Source organism: Uloborus diversus, chromosome 6 (genome assembly GCF_026930045.1).
Source record: "Uloborus diversus isolate 005 chromosome 6, Udiv.v.3.1, whole genome shotgun sequence".
Lineage (NCBI taxonomy): Eukaryota > Metazoa > Arthropoda > Arachnida > Araneae > Uloboridae > Uloborus > Uloborus diversus.
Genome location: NC_072736.1, coordinates 170,241,563 through 170,265,096, shown reverse-complemented (window position 1 = coordinate 170,265,096; position 23,534 = coordinate 170,241,563). Strand labels below are relative to the sequence as shown.

The 23,534-nt window shown below is 34.8% G+C and overlaps 1 protein-coding gene across 1 annotated transcript in view; it reads left to right on the top strand.

Annotated features, from left to right (window-relative positions):
- Window positions 1–627: 627 nt before the first annotated feature.
- LOC129225086 (uncharacterized) overlaps window positions 628–23,534 on the top strand; it is a gene marked incomplete at its 5' end in the record, with an annotated part of 41,559 nt that continues 18,652 nt past the window's right edge. Inside the window, 4 exon segments of the mRNA XM_054859638.1 lie at window positions 628–745; window positions 6,914–7,070; window positions 9,274–9,582; window positions 14,002–14,191. Of these exon segments, the coding sequence (XP_054715613.1) occupies window positions 628–745; window positions 6,914–7,070; window positions 9,274–9,582; window positions 14,002–14,191 (774 nt within the window).

The following is a 23,534-nucleotide window of genomic DNA, read 5'->3' as shown; positions in this document are numbered from 1 at the left end:
ACCGTGTTATACGAGAGACACCTGTACTTTGTGGACAAATGAACATTGAAAATTAAAGACATAAAAAAATTATTTGTAGTTGTAAAATAAATTGCCCTTCTGCTATAAATTTGGTCTTTTAATTGTTGCAACAACCAACTCCTTCACGTCTACCCAATAACAGCGTAGACTCATTACTGTCATTAAAACGCAACAAAGATAGAAAGTTACATCATAATTTTTCATGAGTAACGATCAAAAGAACAAAGCAATATTTACAAACAATCGTCGGCTGTAAACCCATGTCACAATAGGAGAAAAAATCGGTGAATTTCAACTCTTCTTTTTCTGAATTACCGCCATCTATTGAAACATTTTTTAACTAAAATTTTTAATTCCGGGAGAAAAAATTTAACGCCCACCGTATGAATATTCTACTAGAATTTGTTTTTTACCATTAACCGTTCTCCTGTTATAAATTTTTGAAAACATTCAATCTTTTTCAGGTTACCCTGTAAGTACGCATTTGAATAGTGCAAAAGTTTCACTGTATTTCATTTCATCAGTCTTTTTTTTTTTTGCTTTTCCTTCATTTCAGGAACAATCAAAAGAGAACTGAGATTGATTCAACGGCACAAGTGGATGAAGGTGCTATTTTAGGAAGAATTCTGACCATACCTGTCAAGCAATACAAATCAGCATTCAGAGCTAGTTTGAAACTTGGACAGTGTCCTCTTGTTATGAAAGACGGAAGCATACAAACTTGGTAATAAAGAGTTTAATTATTAATAAGTTAAACTCAAGTAAAGCTTTAAGGGGAAGAACGAACTAAATTCTATGTTTTTTTCTGATCTGACTGATACAGTAAAACCTGTAAAGCTGACCACCCTTGTAAGTTGACCACCTGTCCAAGTTGACCGCTTTTTCCAGGCACGGAATCAACCCTTAGCATATAAATCAACCTTTGTAAGTTGACCACCTGTTTAAGTTGACCACTAAAGTAGTACACCGCAAGTGGTCAACTTACACAGGTTTCACTGTATTTTGTTTTGAAACCAATGACCGACTAATTAGTGGAATTTTAGTTGGCTAAACAGGCAACAGGAAGAGCACACATTACCTCGGGCGATTTAAACCATATTTTAACTCATTTGCACTTAATCGGAAGAATTAGAGTTTTTCATATTTGATGGGACAAAAAAGAAAAAAAAATTACACTGTAACTACTTTGCTTTAACAAAACTTACTGCTTTCAACGAAACTTACTGTGAAACTCTATGATTGAAGTAAAAAATCAACGTAAAACGAGCTGATGTGTGCATCACATGACTTCCTTTTACTCCAATTTAATGTCATTTCCCCGTTATTGGCAATTTTAATGTGATTCAATAGTTTACTCTCTAAATATCACCAACAGTGGCCAAATTGAAACCAAATTTAAAATTAAAAAAAATTGCCAAATTAGTCGCCAAGTTGGCGACAAAACTTGGCGACCAAAAGATTGGCGATACATCGCCAAGTGTCCGCTAAATTATAACACCACTTGAGTTTACATCGAAATTAACAATGATTTCCCCCCAAAAAGGGGCAAAAGACCCCCTTAGAAACATCCGAATACAACTAAAAGTGAAGGTGCACAACTAGGCCTGACTAGGAGTCTACGTACCAAATTTCAACTTTCCAGGACATACCGTTTTTGAGTTATGCCAGATACATACACACATACACACATACGCACATATACGCACATACATACGTACATACAGACGTCACGAGAAAATTCGTTGTAATTAACTCGGGAGTCGTCAAAATGGATATTTCGGGTGTCTGTTGGTTCCTAGGCATATATCCACGTGTGGTCACTCGACGTTAAATCCCGGTTATCACAAATTTGCCATTTCAACTGCGCTACTTAGCTGATTTTAAAAGTCTTGATAAATTATTTACAAACATTTTAAATTTGTTAATAAAGATGAAATAGCAACAGATAAAAATTAGAAATCACAACGCTTTCTCTGATTTAATTTTTAGGCCTCGGTAAAGATTGAGTTTTGCGTCTTAATTATTAATGGATTCGGTGTCTGATTTTTCTGCCCCTTGAAAAGCGTAATAGAATTGCAGTATCACTTTTAATACAAAGCCGAACTCTCAACCTAAATAAAAACGTATACAGTCGACGCTCATTATACCGACCACACATTATAAAGACCGTCCCATTATAACGACCAGTGGTAAAAGTCCCAACTTTGTTGTTTGCTTTCGTTAAAACAACCGTTTTGTATCGTTTAATTCAACACAACGACCGAATTCACGGACGCTATTTCTGGTGTTCTTTCCAATGAAATAAGTTTGTAGCTTGAAATGACCTTGATTATTGTTTACGAATGTCAAATACAACTTTGAGAGGGGGTGGGGGGGGGGGGGAATTACCATTCACCACAGAAAAATATAATGGGAGGAAAAATCGAGAAATTTCCAGATTCCTAAGAAAAGGGAGTTGACAGATGTATTGGTAGTTTGGTGTTTGAATCTAGTGGTCTTAAAGATTTGGGGTTCTCGAAGGACTTTTAAATGTTTCTTTGTAAAGCAAGAGAAACACAATTTATCACCTATATCTGAAACAGAAAATAATGAAGTGTGTAACATTTTCCTCCCTATATTTTCCACTTTAAAAGTTCTTTAATATCCTGTCATAGTATTTTGCAGACGATTGTTCTAAAAAACCTATGATAAAAATAATTTGGGCATTTAACTGGAATGTTTGAAAAAGTACCTTTTTTTTATTTAACAACGGGCATGCATGATGACTGTGTATATTTTTTAAAATTATACCTCTTATAACGACCACTCGTTATAAAGACCTTTTTCTCTGGGACGGAGATGGTCGTTATATCGAGCGTCGCCTGTAATACTAAGTTCTTTACGCGTAACGTAAAATATCCGCAAAAGACGGATATCTGTACTCATATTCTAATCATTTTTGAAGTACACAACGTGTTTTACGTTTATGTTAAATAAATTTTTCCAAACCAAAAAATATTGAAGTGTCATTTTTCTCTTTACATTATAAAAATTATCAGTTATTCAATATCCATAGTTTCATATAATATATCATGAAATCGATGTGAAAATATTCCAATAGCATTCATTAATTTTTTGGGACTCTAGCTTAGCCTAAATATAAACAAGCAACACGAAATTTTAAAACAGAAAGCCCAAAAAGCCAAGTCCGCGCGCAAGCGCAGTTCAAATGGCAAATTTGTGATAACCGAGATTTAACGTTTAGTCGTGTGGTCGGGTCGAAAAAAAAAAACTCAACACTCATTCGGGGGTGAGAAAAATGGAAATTAAGGCCGATTTTTGAGAGGAAATTTTTTCGCGAATACAATACTTCCTTTTTTTGTAAAAGGAAGTAAAAAGCACAAATGATCATGAAAATACTGCGTACAGCTATTTTTCGGCGAATATGGAACCTCTTGAACAGTGCAAAATTAACACGCAACTAGAAAGTCATGAGGGTACACATACAAGTTCTCTCACAAGAAATAAATAAAATACGCTAATTTTTGAAACACCCACACACACACACACAAATTTTGGTGCTGAAAGGTATATTTTGCGAACGTTATTAACATGAATGCAAACAGGGGGGGGGGTTAAATTTTGAAAACACTAAGTAATTTTTAACCGACTTTAAAAAAGAGACGTTTCATATTGTATGGCGTCCGTGCTTTTTGGCAGCACATACTATCTGACCATCGATTACATGGAAAGGCTAATTTCCGGTTTATAGGCGGAAATAGACGTATCTATTAGTTTATAGGGATGTTAGTTGGTTTTTTTCAGATGTGCACTTTTGCCTATCTATTATTTAGCCTTAGTTTAGTAAAAATGAAAATTTGTTCACAGCAGCATTTTTTTAAATCTGAAGTATATTGGATCTATATTCTCGCGGCAAAAATTAATTGATTTATTGATGATTCACAACAAAGTTTTGATCTTACCATTTTGCTTTTACGTTCCTCAACGAAATGAAAATATTTTATTTATTTTGTGTCGTTTCCATGGTAACTTTGTTTCCCCTTATTTTATTTTTGACTAGTGGTACCCGCACGGCTTTGCCCGTAATAGAAAAATCAAAAGGTCTTTTGGTTCGCCTGTATATTTACAAATAATATAATGTATGGTGAATTTTCTCGCCAATTGGCTTGTACCCATGTTACGGTTCCACGTTATGATAATTTCGTATCTCGCCAATTGGCTTGTGCCCATGTTACGGTTCCACGTTATGATAATTTCGTAATTTACTCGTCCATATCTTATGATATTTTTGTTCTTAAAATTGAATAGAAAAAGAACAAAATCGAATTTTCGAAAAATCGCTTCGAGGTGCACACCCCCATACTACAAACTAACTTTGTGCCAAATTTCATGAAAATCGGCCGAACGGTCTAGGCGCTATGCGCGTCACAGACATCCTACAGACATCCTACAAACATCCTACAGACATCCAGACATCCTCCGGACAGAGAGACTTCCAGCTTTATTATTAGTAAAGAGAATGCAATGAATGAATAAGGCACTAGTCTTCTTTACTAATAATAAAGCTGAATGTCTGGATCTCTGTCTGGATGTCTGTGACGCTCATAGCGCCTAGACCGTTCGACCGATTTTCATGAAATTTGGCACTAAGTTAGTTTGTAGCATGGGGGTGTGCACCTTGAAGTGTTTTTTCGAAAATTCGATTTTGTTCTTTTTTTATTCCGATTTTAAGAAAATTTTACCCAGCAAATTATCACAACGTGGAATAGTATATTACGAAATTATCATAACGTGGGACCGTAACATGGGCGAGACATTTAACATAGAAAAAAGGCGAGAAATTCATCATCCATTATTTGTAAATATACAAGCGAACCAAATGACCTTGTAATTTTCTACTCCTGGCAAATCCGTGCGGGTACCACTAGTGTCATTATAAAACGCGTGCATCAAAATTCCATCGTTATTTTCCCTTCTCCCCTGCTAGACTCATTCAGATGGAATCGTCTTTACTTGGCACATTGCCAAATTACATACAATCCGTGGTCAAACAGTAGCGTCTCACTAAGGTTGCGTTCGACGAAACTCACCAGTCGACCGGTTAGTAACTGGTAACTAACCAAAGCGTTCTATGATCAACCGGTTACCACAGCGGTTAAAATTCTAAGCAGTTGATTGGTTGATTGGAGCACGTGATCATTAGCTGTCACGTGATTAACTAACCGGTCGCTCTCGGTCGTGCTCGTCGAACGCAACCTTAGTAAACCGATTTTGATGAATCTTCTTTTATAATGGATTGGTGAGGTTCAAACTTAGGCCCCATGTATTTGATTGACTATGTTTGCTCTTCTGAGAAACGTTACGAGTTAAAAAAGGTCAATTTCAAGTAATTTCCCCATTGAATGATAAAATATAAAACCCATTGTTGCAGAATTCGTTGCCGTACAACAGTAATAATATACAGTATTAATAGTAATCATAATGAGATTTTACACTGATGGCTCTTTTGAACAGGCATCAAGTACATCATTATACCTATCGTTTTTCGTTAACTTCAAAGGTTCTGTTTTAAAGTAGTATCGATGATGGTGTTCAAAGAATAAAATTTATTTTTTACTTTTGAAAGCTATTTTCTGCTGCAGCTTTGAATTTATTTCAATTTTTTCCCCAAAATATTTTTATTGCACGTAATTTCTACACATTCCTTCATTTTCTTAAATGTATTTTCTATTCTTATCTTCTACACATTCTTTCATCAAATTGTATTGAATTCAGCTCATTTGATCTTGATTTTTACTTCCTTTTACAAAAAAGGAAGTATTGTATTCGCGAAAAAAAATTTCACCCAAAAATCGACCTTAATTTCCATTTTGCTCACCCCTGAATGAATGTTGAGTTTATTTTCAACCCGACCACACGTGGATATGTGCCTAGGAACGTACAGACACCCAAAATATCCATTTTGACGATCCCCGAGTTAATTACAACGAGTTTCTTCGTGACGTCTGTATGTACGTATGTATGTGCGTATGTGTGTATGTATGTCGCATAACTCAAGAACGGAATGTCTCAGAAAGTTGGAATTGGGTACGTAGACTCCTAGTGGGATTTAGTTGTGCACCTTCCTTTTTGGTTGCATTCGGATGCTCCAAAGGGGGTCTTTTGCCCCTTTTGGGGGGGAAATCATTGTTAATTTCGATGTAAACTCAAGTGGTGTTATAATTTGGCGGACACTTGGCGATATATCGCCAGTCTTTTGGTCGCCAAGTTTTGGCGACCAACTTGGCGACAAATTTGGAGTTTATTTTTTAATTTTTTTTTAAAATCTGATTTCAATTTGGCCAATGTTGGTGATATTTAGGGAGTAAAGTATTGAGTCATATTAAAACTGCCAATAATGAGCAAATGACATTAAATTGGAGTAAAAGGAAGTCATGTGATGCACACATCAGCTCGTTTTTGCAGGATTTTGCGTTAAATGTTGAAATTGACTATGTACAGTAAACTCCCGATTATCGGCGGTCGGGTTATCCGCTGCTCGGATTATCCGCGGGTCTTTTCACTATTTTTTTTAACAGTCATTAAATGCTTTTAAAACTTTTGATCGTGTTATTGTTCGTTTTTAGGTTTTACATATGTATATTTTTTACTTTCAATGTTAGCAAATGGAATGTAGCTATGTTTTTAACAAAAATGTAAATGTATATGTAAGTGTTATTCATATTTTTTAGCTATTGTATACAGTAGTATCGTTTTTTAATTATTATTCTGATTATCCGCGGTTTTCGCTTATCCGCGGTTACCATGCCACCCTATTCCGCGGATAATCGGGAGTTTACTGTATTTAGAAAATCAATAGAAACCAGCCATGACCATGATTTCTTTTTTTCAGTTCAGATGAGTTCACAGGGGAAAACATTTTTATAGGTGAAGGGTCTGCGACGGTGGACGTAACCAGAGTTCAAAATTCTGAAGATATTTTTCTTCACACTATGGGAGGAGTAGGAACAAGTGTCGGTATCCTCGGAATCGTCAGTGTTAACCCTAAGGTATATTTTACATTCCTTATTTTTAACATGCTTTTATTAGCTTCACTTGCATGTTTGTGAGTAACTCTCCTTCGGACTACGAGCTAGTGGCTTATTACTGTTAGTACATTCCACCACTTTATGAGCGTTCGTGGTCGAGCGGTCTATGGCGCGGGTCTTCGCTGACGTCCATCTCCGGAATCATTGGACGTGCGTTCTAATCCTTTCTACACCGGAATTAAATTTTTAATCTTGCAACTCAATTTTCGCCCACTTTTTGTGATCGGATTCTCTTAAAATTTGGTATGCAATCTCAGACCCGATGAAAATGGATTAATCTATAATCAAATTAATTTATTAACGATACGTAATTAGTTTATTCTAATTAACACGCGTTTATTAGCTTAACTTGTATGTTTGTGGGTCCAACTTTCCTTTGGACAAATAGCCAGTGACGTATTAGAATGACTTACAACGTACAAATCAGAGCTGCGGAGTGTAACAATGTTTGCACATGAATTTACCAGAAAGCATTCAAAATGTCTGATGCAAATAATGCAATAGAATACTAAGATACATTCCATTATAAAAATCGAATACACACACAAAGATTTCATTTAAGAGTTACAAGTGTTAGCAATATTTAGTATCTAAATCTTATTTGAAAATAAAATAATAGTTTTAAAAAACTAAAAAAACACGCTTTAGAAGCAAAATGAACTAAAAAGTTAACAATAATCTTTGGTTGACAAGTATATGAAGTAATTGACCAAGCACTTTACTGTAATAAAAAAAAGCGTGGGGGCTGCCTATTTACATTTTTGCATGGATAACAAGTGGAAGAAATTTAAGACATTTGATAAGAAGCCCACCACGCTTGCTTTCTGTTACAGTAAAATTAAGTGTTTGGTCAATTGCTTTATATACTTGTTATCCAAAGATTATTTTTTACTTTTTAGTTCATTTTGCTGCTAAAGCGTGTTTTTTAATTTTTTAAAACTATTATTTTTTCTATCTTTCTAAGTATCCTCTTCAATTTTTCCAGAAACAGATAGATTTTGCCGTGTCAATAGAAAAGCTCATTTTGAATATCATAACTTCTAGTTTTTCTACCACAGGTTAGGGAGTGTCGCCCAACCCACAACGACTATCATGCCTTGAGGGGGTTAATGAAATGTTGACAGTTTGAAAATGGGGAGGCAGGAAGTAACAAGAACTGTGGCATCACACACATTTTATGAAATTATGTTGATGAAAAATATTATAACATTTGACAAAAAGAGGACGGGGGGGGGGGGGGGGGGGGGGGGAGGGGGCTGTAACATAAAGTGTGGCACAAAGGGTAGGAGGAAGGGTTCAATAATATTGAAAAATTTGTCTTATCAAATAATTTGTCATAACAAAAATAGCCATATGAAAATAATATAGTAAAAGGAAAAATAAATGTTTAACTTTTAAGCAAGTTTTTAAAAAACAAATTCGTTAATGCTTTACAAAAGTCAAAATACTTTTCAACGTAAACAAAATCATAGTTGTTTCCCACCTTTTTATAATTGTTTTACTAAATCCTTTACCATAGCTTTTTGTTTTTCTTTTTGACTGAATTATGATGGAGATGAGTCTCTAACATGTCTGATACAACTTAAAAGAGGTTGAAATCTTAATTGAGGGTTGGTCATATAGCGTACAACACTGTAAAGTTACTAATTAGTTTCAATTTTTTTTCTTTTTAAAAATTATAACAAAAACTTTTTTAACCAAACATTTTTCTGTTGGATAATTTTCAAGAATTTCTAAATTTATTATCTGATCAAATTTGCAATATCAAACCTCCAAATGTACAATCGTAATTCAATTTATGCAAAGAGCTGCATAATAATTTATAATACATTTAAATAAAAAAATTTGGCTCTCGTCGAAATAGCAGATGTATAAAACTAATCTTTCCGGCATCGGAACTGCAATACAGAGACACATTTTGCTGCCGGTAATTTTTAACCCGATACCGAAGCCAATTACCGAAGTTGCAAGATTCCGAACACATCCAAGTAACACACTTCGGAAAAATTACGTCATGCGTCACGTGACAGCTTCAATTCCGAGAGTAGAACGCTTTCCAAATAGAGGAAAGTACTATCCTTCTTATAAATTTTGAACTCCCCACAAATATTAGAAGGAAAAAAAACACTGATTTTTTGAACCCGTTTTGTGTAATTTATTGCAGGTAACTGTCTCAGTAACTACAGATACAAGTCGCAAGTCACTAAGCCTTATCAACAGCTACGAAATGAGCAAAGGAATTCTGGCGTTGCATAATCCTAAACCAAAGCAGGCCGTGAAAGCTGAGGGAACTCTGTTTCTCAGCGAAATTCAACTGGGAGGAAACGAAATGCTTCTGGTGACATTGGAGTTCGAAAGCGAGGCGAAGAAAACGGAAGTGGAAATTTCGTATACGTTTAAAATTCTCTTTATATCTATTTCGGCAAAACTGAAGTTTATCAAAAATAACTTTAAAAGCGACGCCAAAGTTAAGGTATGTAGAGAAATAAATTCTCATGTTTCAATTAATGTTAAGATTTAAATTTTCTGGTAATGGAAGTCTAAGGTCTCCTTCACACTAGACAAGTTATTTGAATCAACTTTCAAACTGGCGGTTATCAGGATGTGGAACCAGGTAGAGAAAAGTGACGGAATCGCTCGGCATACTTCAATATGCCCCTACCGTTACTCATCCCGATGAGTTGCTTCAACTTTTTAGTTGATTCAACTCACAAGGACATTGTCAAGCATTGTTTTCTCTACACACGTGTCAAGTATTTGAGTCAACTCGGTTCAGTTTTAACAGCGTTGTGGAGTAGCTGCTTGAATAAGTACAACTTATTAGAGGAAAAGTTGATTCAGCTAAGTTGCCTCGTGTGAACACAACGAAAAATGTCATTCAACTAGCCGAAAGGCAACTTTTTCTAAAAGTTGATTCAACTAACAGTCTCGTGTGCAGGAGACCTTAATATAGTACCAGTAAAGTCTACACTAAAAATAATTCAGAAATGTTCCTGGAAAATAATGGGCAGTTGATGTGCTCAATTTCTGCAAGTAACGTATCTTGCAAAAAACAGAAATGTTTTCCGATAAAACTCAATAATCTCCACGGTTAAAGCCAATCGTGTGTCTGGAACCTTCAGGGAAAGCTTATAATTTTTACACTTACATCTATCTGCCTCTTACATGCATATACAGGGTGATTATAATTAAAGTTCCACTTTCAAAGCGCTGTAAAAATAAAACCACGGGTCAGAATGACCTCAAATTTCAACGGAATATTATCGAAGAAGGGAGAAAACGTATGACAAAAGAAAAATAAATAGTTGGAATTTTTAGCAATAGATGGCGCTGCAAGTGTCAGAATATGTAAATCAAAACACCTGTCATGCGCCCGACTCATTCAAGTTGTTATAAAAACGAGAAATACACGTTTTTTCCTCATTTCGCATCTGAGAAGTTCACTATGACTGTCTCAATGAAAGACCTGGCCGTCCCGATCACCTGATCTTAATCCGTGTGACTTCTGGATATGGGGCTATCTGAAAGCTGTTGTGTTCAGTGCTCCGATTGCAAACTTTGCTGAGCTGAAGGCATGCATTGCGCAACTCATTTTAAACGTGACCCCGGAAACACTTCAACCAGTCTTGGAACATACTGATGCTGTTTCTCGATTTCAAATTGTTACAGAAAACGGGGTACATTATATTGAACATCTTTTACGCCAGTCTCATGAAAATTAAAGACCGATTTGATTTTTACTGATGCTTTTTATGCGGTTTTCGGCCTCAGAACAATTAAAAACCAATTTTTCCCATCCGATGTGATATGACCTTTCCGCGTTGGATGGGCTTACTTAACTAACAGTGTCACACCAATACCCTCATGCACGCTGAGTAGTACGGAGTTTTAACGTACAGTTTACACCTTAGGTAATATTTTTTGATTTATCTGTCATTTGTAGTCGACCATTATTAAATATGATGCTTACAGCGCCATCTATTGCTAAAAATTCCAACTATTTTTTTTTTTTTCCGCCATCAAGTTCCCCTCTTCTTCGATAATATTCCGTTGAAGTTTGACGTCATTCTGACCAGTGGTTTTATTTTTATAGCGTTTTGAAAGTGGAACTTTAATTATAATCACCCTGTAGATATAGAGAAAAAAATTAGTTAATAATTAGCTTCAAAATACTCCATATGAGGCAGTGAGAAGCAAAGGGATGCAAGTGGATATTTTCAAGTTTTGAGTAAAACGCAGTTAAACATAACATCCTAGGAAGGCTTTCATTGATTTTTCTTTTCTAAATGATGCTGTATAGCAGGACTGGGCTACTAGCACCATCTCTTACCACAAGTCAGAGGAGAGGTTCAGCTAGAGCCGCTATATAGACAGGCCGACGCATCAGCTTAAATTTAGCCATTTTGGATCGGATTTTACATTGTTGCGCTGCTAGGGTTACCACGGGGTTTCGCCAAATTTTTGCCGAAAATAACCCTTTTTTTTAATAAACAATTAACGTGGCGCTAATAATCGCTCGCAGTGAACAATCACCAAACGCGATTACTCGCCAGAAAAGACAACCTCTCAAACACGCGCTCCGATCCAAAAAGGCTAATCTTAAGCTGATGCGCCGGCTCGAATATACAGTGGCTCCCAAAAGTGTTCGTACACTTTGAAATTTTTTAGTAAAACCAAAATAACTCAAAACTGAATTCGAATATAAAGTCCAATATTTTTTCACATCATTCCTATGTCATTCTAAATGTAACCCATTGGTTTTATTCAAAATATTGACGGATCTTCTTTTTGAAATAGGTCAGAAAACGAAGAGACAGAGAAATAACACGCCACAAAAGTCATCGTACACTCAAATATTTTCAAATAAATTCATGATTAAATTTATCATATGCCGTTTTATTAATATTTTTGCATTGTGTTGACCCTTATAAGTCATTTGGCTTTAATTTTTTGTTTATTTATTCCTTAATATATTGTTTATTACTGTAAAATGGCTGGTATTCATAAAAAACCGCAAACGCCATTCAAAATTTGAATTTTTTCCCCACAGTAGTGGTAAATTGGTTTGAAATGTCTCTAAATTAGTTAATTTATTTGTTTGTATAGTAGGTGCTTGATAAAATGCTTTAAAGAAAGGAATCGGACCGAAAACACGGTAAGAAAAGGTCAACCGGCAAAGTTGACAAAACGTGATCGTAGATTTAAAGTTAAAAAATTTATGAAAAATACACATTTGAGAACTGTAAAAGTTTCTGCAGAGTTAAATGAAACATTTTACATTTAATTTTCAGCTAAAATTGTTCGCCAAGTTCTGTGATTAGCTGGATTAAATGGGACCTCTTCCCGCAGAAATTTTCTTGGTCGTGCGAAAAACAGAAAGCTTACGCTTTTCGCCCCGAAATCAGTGATAAATAAGTTAAAAACAGTTTAGAATCGCGTCTTACTTACAGATAAAAAAAAATTAATTCAACATTTTTGGTTAAATTGTTGTATAACTGTAAGTAGAAAAAAAAATTAGGAACTTAATCTTAAGAACTTAGTTGGATCAGTTAATCAGGACGTGAAGGTGTTTTAGTGTGAGGGTGCATATCAGTATCAGGACTTGGTAGTTTGTAATTTTTTGATGAAATAATGAATCATGCTGTTCCTTTAAATATTTTAAAAACCAATTTTGAACTCTTAGTCAAAAATTTGGTTATTGGAACCAACTTTGTTTTTTATCAAGATAACGACGATAAGCACACGGTTTTCAACGTTTGCGTCTAGTGCCTCGAAAATTGTCCTAAAGTTTCGAAAATACCCCCTCAATCTCTAGATTGTAACTTAATGTAACGTATTTAGAGATATCTGGAGGCTAGATTATGAAAATAGGGCTTTAAAACGAAAATAGAGCTAGAAATAGTAATACTCGAAGTGTGGTAGAACACTTACTCAGAAATTAAGCTAAAAAATGAAAGAAAAAGAATGAAATCTGTTCCCAGACTTTTAAAAGGTGTTATGAATACTGTATGATATTCTACTAATTAATAACTTAATCAAAAGTTAGATTATTCAATAATATATAGACATTTTATAAAGTGTACGAAGACTTTTGTGACATAAAATTTCCGGCACTTTTCGGTTTTTGATTTTAAAAAAATTAAGTTTTAATACTTTTTAAAAACTTTTCATGCAGTTTTGTTAAAAATTGATCATAGATCTTATAATTAAATACCTATTCCGAAATATTAATTCTAACCAATGATTTGGGGCCCATTTCTTTGAAAGTCGTAGGTGCACGAAGACTTTTGGGAGACACTGTATAGGGGCCTTAGGTTCACCTACCATGTGTACTGGTTATCTCCAAATTTATAATTTTGCCACTTACATCCCTTTGCTTCTCACTGCCTCATTTGTCCTTTGGATTGTCAATTTCAATATTTTTCAAATGAACATGACATATGAGGCAGTGAGAAGCAAAGGGATGTAAGTGGACATTTTAAAGTTTTGCGTAAGATAACATCCTAGGTAGGCTTTCATTGAGTTTTTTTTTCTAAATGATGCTGTACAGCAGCACCTACCAGGGCTACTAGTACCATCTCTTGCCCCAATACAGAGGAGGGGTTCACCTACCAGATGTACTGGTTATCTCCAAATTTTTAATTTTGCCACTTGCATCCTTTTCCTTCTCACTACCTTATGTCTTTCCGATGCAGATTTTTACTGTGAGTCGTAACCAAACGCGAAGTATATCGCGGTTTTCCAGTCATATTTGGCAAGTAATTAGGTACTGTTTAAACTTAGACTTATCTCTACTTTTGAATTTCTTCAAAGTTCAAATAAAATAAATAAATAAAAATTTACCACTTTTCTTGATCTCTTTGAAGTGAACATTTTCAAATTCGGCTTATAGATACAATTCAAGTCCTCATGGCGTCCAGAATTCACGGAAGAGTATCCAAACTTGGACAGGGGAATTCCCAGGGTGGAAACAGTTGAAAAAATGTACATGGACGGACCTAAAGAGTTGAGAAAGTTAAAGAATGATGATGAAAAAGTTCATAACGTTTACTACTTCTCCTCCTGGAATCAGAGTCCATATGGTAAGTTCTTACTTCTACTTAACTTTTTAAGAACAATAGAACGTATGGGGCAGAGAGAATCAAAGGGATGTTTAGTAGAGTTTAAAATTTTGAGTAAAAAACGCGCTTGAAGTTTACATCGCAGGCAGGCTTTTGTTGAAATTGTTTTCTAAGTAATGTTGTGTTTCAGCACTTTCCAGGACTACTAATAATATCTCTTGCCCCAAAATAGAGCGAAAGTTTCTCTAATTCTTGTACTGGTTATCTCTAAAATTTTAATTTTGGCACTGTCTGACCACGGATTGTATGGAAAGACAAACATCCGTTTTACAGCCGGAAATGGACGAATCTATTATTTTTTTTAGCGATGTCAGCTTTTGCAGAAGCAGAGTCTCATTCAAATGAGCGGAATACGAGCATCAAATTTTTAATTTTCCCCCTTATTCACATAGATTCGTCTTATCTGGACGTTTGAAAATTCCACGCAATCCGCGGTCGGACAGTACATCCTTTTTCTTGTCGCTGCCTCATATGTGTCTTCTTTATTTAACACTTATTTTATAAACTCTGTACCTAAGAGCCAGAAGGACGTAAGTCACATTATGATAATTTTACAGGAGAGAGAAAAAACTTTTTTTTGGAACATGCAAATGATGTGACGCGCGTTTTTTCAAGCTTGGTAAATATTGAAAAGGATTTTTTTAAAAGAATCACGTTCACATGACGCGATGCAGAAAAGGCTTCTACATACAATGCACTAATAAACGGAAACTCGCAGTTTTTGGACTGGCAAATATATCGATTGTAGGCTTAGTATTCACACCGTCATTCTTTTATTCAGGACTAGTGGTACCCGCACGGCTTTGCCCGTAGTAGAAAATTAAAAAGTCAGTTGGTTCGCCTGTATATTTACAAATAATGGATGATGAATTTCTCGCCAATTTGCTATGCTTGCCTATGTTACGGTTCCACGTTATGATAATTTGGTAATTCACTCGCCCACGTTGTGATAATTTGCCTGGTGAAAAGTTCTTAAAATTGGAATAGAAAAAGAACAAAATCGAATTTTCGAAAAATCGCTTCGAGGTGCACACTCCCATGCTATAAACTAATTCGGTGCCAAATTTCATGAACATCGTCCGAACGGTCTAGGCACTATGCGCGTTACAGACATCCTGACAGATATCTAGACAGAGATCCAGACAGACTTTCAGCTTTATTATTAGTAAAGATTACTTTTGTATTGGACTATAAGTCGGTAATGTCATTAACTATCTAGATATTTCTGAATTGCATCGTAAAAAAATTCCGAAAAGTTCGTGGGAAAACATTGGCAGCAAATATGCCTAATTTTGGCGAGTAACATATCTGGTCAACAAGAACAAAAAACTATTTCCAGACCTATTAAAATGATAACTTTCAATTTTTGCTTAATGCTTCGGGTCTAAAGTTCACATAAATTAACACATCTTGCGTCCAAGGATAATAGTGTGCAACTATAGATTTTGCGCGACTGGATTTCTATTTTTGCTGCTCCCGGTCTAAGAAGCTAACTTAAGAGTTAATGTTGATACTAGAAGGATACAATTGGCAATTTTTGATGAAATATCCCGTTCTATTAAGGGGACCGTGGATCTTCCAAATAGCTCAAATCGGTCAAAAATGTGATTTTTTTTATTTCGTGGAAGTAACACTATATGAAGTGTGCTGAATCGTATGAAAAAAACCTCTTGTTGATCTGATGTTTTATCGCGAAGTTATGTGCGTTTAAAAAAAAGTAAACAGAGCGTATTTTCCATTAAAACGCCTGTAAAACATGTAAACAAAGTCGAAAAACTAAGTAAAACTAAGTGTCAAACATGTAAACTATGTTTCAATAAGTTCTTACATTGGTATTAATGTCAAATATTTAGTCATCGTGAAAATATCTTTCGGGAGATATTAAAATACGAAGAACATGAAATGTAGGTGAAATTAGAGTTTAACGTCATTTATCTCGGACTGGAAAATTCGATGCGACACAGATTGAAAAAAGCTCCATGCGACTTAATTTTTGTTCGATATGCTTCAAATTTCAGAATATGATACTTTGGTAGTAGTTTGATAAAACTGGGTATGCATTAAGGTTTAAGAGAATTTTATGTTGCTTAAAAATATTAAAGTTTTGATTTTTATGTAATATTCGCAACAAAAACTATTGCTTTACTCGGAAAAAAATACTATGCCATTAATAATGGACCAATCCTTAAATGGATTCCCAAAGTTCTTGGCAATGTTCTGTTCTTTGATAAAATGCAAAATTGTTTGAGAAAAGAGCAAAAATTGGGTCGCAGGGAGCATTTCAAAATTTTTATTTTAAATTTCAAAATTTTTAATTTTAATAAAATTTTTATATTGTTGCTTTTTTTCGCTTGATATTTTGCATGCTAATAAACTTACTAACTTTTATGCCCAGTTCCATATTTCAAAATTAATAAACAAAAGAAAAAGCTTTCAAGGTCCACGGTCCCCCTTAACATGTAGTTCGTTCATGTATTCTTAGATGTACCATTTCAAATGTATTCGTACAACTGTACCACTTCAGACTTCACTTAACTAATTTGGAGTTGTGGTGTTTTTTTTTTCTATTTTTAAAGTCAAGTTTATTATTCCTTTCATTACAGTACACTTTTTAAGCAAGATAATGCTAAAAATAATTGGAATTATTTAGATGCGATATGATTTAGGTATTAGATACATGCTCGTAATAATCATAGTAATTTTTTCATTACTTGATTTTTTAAATTTATTAATGTTTCATTCTTTTTCTCATAATTTAACTTTCTGATCAGAACAGAACAATGAATTCATTCCTTCTCATAGCTTCCAATACAAAACTAAGCCATTTCAACAGATCCCTTCTTTAAAAATTAAGCTTGAAGTATTTTATAAAAGGTATATATATATATATATATATATATATATATATATTAGGGTGCGTCTTATTTTTAAAGGTGTTGTTTTTTCATGAGGCACCCTCTCATTGTGTTCCTTTGGATGAAAAAAACATTCTCATATCCGAAAAATAAAAATTGAATAATATTTAGAGGGTGCTACCACAGCTGCAAAATTTGTCAACTCTCTCTTTTTTCATTTTTTTTTAAATTTATTCATTTAGTCTGGATAATTAGTAGCAATCAGTCAAAAGCTTGTATTGTCACATGGAAGTAACAAAGAGAAAAATTACAATATTGCTGAATGTATAAGACCGAAAGTGTAAACCTGTGATATGAATGACCGAACCTTTGGATGCTTTTTTGACATTATTACAAAAAAATGACAACCATGAAATGCTTATTTTCTTGTATAAATAAGAATAGATATTTGTTTTATGTTAAACCCAACCAACCTAATTTCATGTTGATTAAAAATATGACAAGATGTATTGGGGAGTTGATTTTTACACCATTTTTTTCACAATGAATGTAATTTTTAATCACTGGTAGCACCCCCTAAATTATGTTCAAACTCTATAAAACTTTTATGTGTGTATTTTTTCATCAAAAGGAAGCAATTAAAGGGGTGCCCCATAAGAAATTCAAAACTTTTTTAAAAAGTGCATTATAAGACACACCCTAATATATATATATATATATATATATATATATATATATATATATATATATATATATATATATATATATATATATATATATATATATAAAGAAAAAGGAAAAGAAAAAAAAGAAAAAAAAAGTGTGGAAAAGAAAAAAAAATCCGTTTTTTACGTTATTATACAAGATAGAGTTCAAAATATTTCCATCTGAAACTTTTTCTCTCCTTAAAAGCTAGCTCAATATGATGTACTCCTTTAGAAAACACTGAAAACACTCATATATGTACAATGTATATTGTACATATACTCTCTCCTTTCCCATAAAACATGAATAAGTTTTAAAGCATTGAAACTGCAATCAATTAAATGTTCATCGTGAAAATTGTAAAATAAAATCATAAAACTCAAAGTCAAGTTTATGCAAAGGACTTTATAAACATTTTTTAGAATCTCATAAATAGTAAAGTGACGCAGTTAAAACACTAAGTTTACCTAAGTAAAAAAAAATTATAATAAGAATTTCTTCTTTTAGCTTATCCATTTATAATGCTCCTTTTTTATCCACCCAGAATAAAAACTATCTGTATCTCCTGCATACATTAACTGCAACTGTGTTTGAAGATCTCTCCTAGTATTTTAGAACAAAATACATGCGCACCATTTAGATTATTATTCAAGAACATAATGTATGACAATGCTTTCTGAAGAAGCATGAGCAATGCAAATTTGATGGAAAGTTTTCGTTGATCCGTGGAATAGGGTGGTACGATAATCGCGGTAGGTAAAAAATGATACATAATAGTATATACAAGGCTTAAAAAATCAATAAGACTCGCATACAGTTAAACTATAGCTGGAAGCGATAACAGTGTTAAAAAAAAATTTTTGCGTAAGAGCTGAAAAAGGATCGAGCATAATTGCAAACAAATTGCACACACACGCATGCAAATCGTGCAAACTATTTAACTGAATCAAAACAAGCAAGGTTCTGCAAAAACATGTAAGGGAGGAGAGGAAAAGTTTTCGAACAAAGCTGGTCTGGTCCCTCGTTTACACGCGTAAGGTAGGGAAGATCTAATGCAATAAGTAGTGTTGATTTAAAAACCATGTTTCAGTGTTTTAGTAGTGTGGATCTAACAATGTAAGTAGCGCAAATCTAAAGCAGAAGGAAGTGGAAATCTGAAAATCTGGTCTCAGCTAGTTAGGCGATCTTGATGTCATTGGTACGGTCTGACCTCGAAAGGTCTGATGTGATTGGACCAGTGACGCAGCGAAGAGGGAGGGGGTGAAAACACCCCCCAGAGTCATTGGTTTTAACATAAATGCAAATTCTAATACAGTGGTTTATACATATGAAAAAGCTGTTTTGATCAACAAAAAAAAAACCCCATCAGAAGGTATTTTTGATCAAAAAACCCCCTTTCAGAAAGTATTTTTGATCAAAAACCCCCCTTTCAGAAAGTATTTTTGATCAAAAAACCCCCTCCAAAAGGCATTTTTCATCAAAAAAACCTCCCAGAAGGTATTTTTGATCAGAAAACACTCTCCATAAGATATTTCTGGCTGCGCCAGTGGATTGGACGGGTCTGAATACTCGTTCACGTGCATAAGTAGTGTAAATCTAAAAATCACATTTTGACTAGTCAGGTTTTGGTGATTTTGAAAGGTTTAATGTCATTGGAAGAGATGGAGAAGGAAGAAACAAGATTGTCTAAGAATAGATTTTGCACTTGTTTCGAGTAAAAATGGCTGCATTAATCTACATTCAGTTATAGTTATAGCCGAAAGAAAAACAAATATGAAAGTATAAAAGACCGCGGATAAGCCGCTAGCATATAATCGAGAGTTTACCGTGCTTGATTAATCTGAAAGAAAAATGTAGTGACACGAAGCTCTTCAAAAAGCACCTTTCAGTCATTCAATGCCACCTCTCTCACACTCAATATTCCCGTCATTTATTCAAAAACCGCGGATAATCCGCTAGCATACAATCGAGAGTTTACCGTGTTTGATTAATCTGAAAGAAAAATGTAGTGACACGAAGCTCTTCAAAAAGCACATTTCAGTCATTCAATGTTACCTCTCTCACACCCAATATTCCCGTCATTGATTCAAAAACCGCGGATAATCCGCTAGCATATAATCGAGAGTTTACCGTGTTTGATTAATCTGAAAGAAAAATGTAGTGACACAAAACTCTTCAAAAAGCACCTTTCAGTCATTCAATGCCACCTCTCTCACACCCAGTATTCCCGTCATTTATTCAAAAACCGCGGATAATCCGCTAGCATATAATCGATAGTTTACCGTGTTTGATTAATCTGAAAGAAAAATGTAGTGACACGAAACTCTTCAAAAAGCACCTTTCAGTCATTCAATGCCACCTCTCTCACACCCAATATTCCCGTCCTTTATTCAAAAACCGCGGATAATCCGCTAGCATATAATCGAGAGTTTACCGTGTTTGATTAATCTGAAAGAAAAATGTAGTGACACGAAACTCTTCAAAAAGCACCTTTCAGTCATTCAATGCCACCTCTCTCACACTCAATATTCCCGTCATTTATTCAAAAACCGCGGATAATCCGCTAGCATATAATCGATAGTTTACCGTGTTTGATTAATCTGAAAGAAAAATGTAGTGACACGAAACTCTTCAAAAAGCACCTTTCAGTCATTCAATGCCACCTCTCTCACACCCAATATTCCCGTCCTTTATTCAAAAACCGCGGATAATCCGCTAGCATATAATCGAGAGTTTACCGTGTTTGATTAATCTGAAAGAAAAATGTAGTGACACGAAACTCTTCAAAAAGCACCTTTCAGTCATTCAATGCCACCTCTCTCACACCCAATATTCCCGTCATTTATTCAAAAACCGCGGATAATCCGCTAGCATATAATCGATAGTTTACCGTGTTTGATTAATCTGAAAGAAAAATGTAGTGACACGAAGCTCTTCAAAAAGCACCTTTCAGTCATTCAATGCCACCTCTCTCACACTCAATATTCCCGTCATTTATTCAAAAACCGCGGATAATCCGCTAGCATACAATCGAGAGTTTACCGTGTTTGATTAATCTGAAAGAAAAATGTAGTGAAACGAAGCTCTTCAAAAAGCACATTTCAGTCATTCAATGTTACCTCTCTCACACCCAATATTCCCGTCATTTATTCAAAAACCGCGGATAATCCGCTAGCATATAATCGAGAGTTTACCGTGTTTGATTAATCTGAAAGAAAAATGTAGTGACACGAAACTCTTCAAAAAGCACCTTTCAGTCATTCAATGCCACCTCTCTCACACCCAGTATTCCCGTCATTTATTCAAAAACCGCGGATAATCCGCTAGCATATAATCGATAGTTTACCGTGTTTGATTAATCTGAAAGAAAAATGTAGTGACACGAAACTCTTCAAAAAGCACCTTTCAGTCATTCAATGCCACCTCTCTCACACCCAATATTCCCGTCCTTTATTCAAAAACCGCGGATAATCCGCTAGCATATAATCGAGAGTTTACCGTGTTTGATTAATCTGAAAGAAAAATGTAGTGACACGAAACTCTTCAAAAAGCACCTTTCAGTCATTCAATGCCACCTCTCTCACACCCAATATTCCCGTCATTTAATCAAAAACCGCGGATAATCTGCTAGCATATAATCGAGAGTTTACCGTGTTTGATTAATCTGAAAGAAAAATGTAGTGACACGAAACTCTTCAAAAAGCACCTTTCAGTCATTCAATGCTACCTCTCTCACACCCAATATTCCCGTCATTTATTCAGAAACCGCGGATAATCCGCTAGCATATAATCGAGAGTTTACCGTGTTTGATTAATCTGAAAGAAAAATGTAGTGACACGAAACTCTTCAAAAAGCACCTTTCAGTCATTCAATGCTACCTTTCTCACACCCAATATTCCCGTCATTTATTCAAAAACTTAAGATGGATAATCCGCTAGCATATAATCGAGAGTTTACCGTGTTTGATTAATCTGAAAGAAAAATGTAGTGACACGAAACTCTTCAAAAAGCACCTTTCAGTCATTCAATGCCACCTCTCTCACACCCAATGTTCCCGTCATTTATTCAAAAACCGCGGATAATCCGCTAGCATATAATCGAGAGTTTACCGTGTTTGATTAATCTGAAAGAAAAATGTAGTGACACGAAACTCTTCAAAAAGCACCTTTCAGTCATTCAATGCTACCTCTCTCACACCCAATATTCCCGTCATTTATTCAGAAACCGCGGATAATCCGCTAGCATATAATCGAGAGTTTACCGTGTTTGATTAATCTGAAAGAAAAATGTAGTGACACGAAACTCTTCAAAAAGCACCTTTCAGTCATTCAATCTACCTCTCTCACACCCAATATTCCCGTCATTTATTCAAAAACTTAAGATGGATAATCCGCTAGCATATAATCGAGAGTTTACCGTGCTTGATTAATCTGAAAGAAAAATGTAGTGACACGAAACTCTTCAAAAAGCACCTTTCAGCCATTCAATGCCACCTCTCTCACACCCAATATTCCCGTCCTTTATTCAAAAACCGCGGATAATCCGCTAGCATATAATCGAGAGTTTACCGTGTTTGATTAATCTGAAAGAAAAATGTAGTGACACGAAACTCTTCAAAAAGCACCTTTCAGTCATTCAATGCCACCTCTCTCACACCCAGTATTCTCGTCATTTATTCAAAACCGCGGATAATCCGCTAGCATATAATCGAGAGTTTACCGTGTTTGATTAATCTGAAAGAAAAATGTAGTGACACGAAACTCTTCAAAAAGCACCTTTCAGTCATTCAATGCCACCTCTCTCACACTCAATATTCCCGTCCTTTATTCAAAAACCGCGGATAATCCGCTAGCATATAATCGAGAGTTTACCGTGTTTGATTAATCTGAAAGAAAAATGTAGTGACACGAAACTCTTCAAAAAGCACCTTTCAGTCATTCAATGCCACCTCTCTCACACCCAATATTCCCGTCATTTATTCAAAAACCGCGGATAATCCGCTAGCATATAATCGATAGTTTACCGTGTTTGATTAATCTGAAAGAAAAATGTAGTGACACGAAACTCTTCAAAAAGCACCTTTCAGTCATTCAATGCCACCTCTCTAACACCCAATATTCCCGTCATTTATTCGGAAACCGCGGATAATCCGCTAGCATATAATCGAGAGTTTACCGTGTTTGATTAATCTGAAAGAAAAATGTAGTGACACGAAACTCTTCAAAAAGCACCTTTCAGTCATTCAATGCCACCTCTCTCACATCCAATATTCCCGTCATTTATTCAAAAACTTACGATAGATTTATCTTTTCCCACGAAAAATTGAAAACATATGCTGATGTTCAGTGGCATGTCAGAAAGAAAATAAAAAGCATTCTTTCGAGCTGTCAGTCGTTGACGTCCTTTCGGTTTATGCATTGTGTTGTCAAAACTTTGACGAGGTTTTGTTTTTAGTGTTCCGGAACTTTATCGTTTCTCTAAAAATCAGTTGATTTGAACGAGAAATTTTTGCATGGCAAAAAATGTTGTCGCTTTCTTATGCAATCTTGAAAGAAACTATGATAAATCAAAAACAAAAATAGCAACATTATGAAAAGCATATAAAACCAATGAAAAACTAAAGAGATAGGGAAAAGAAGAGAATATAAAGAGAAGATAAATTAAATGAAGACAGTAAAAACTAAACAAGGAATATTAATTAATAGATAAATACGTGAAATTTTTTTCGACGCATTCCTGAAAA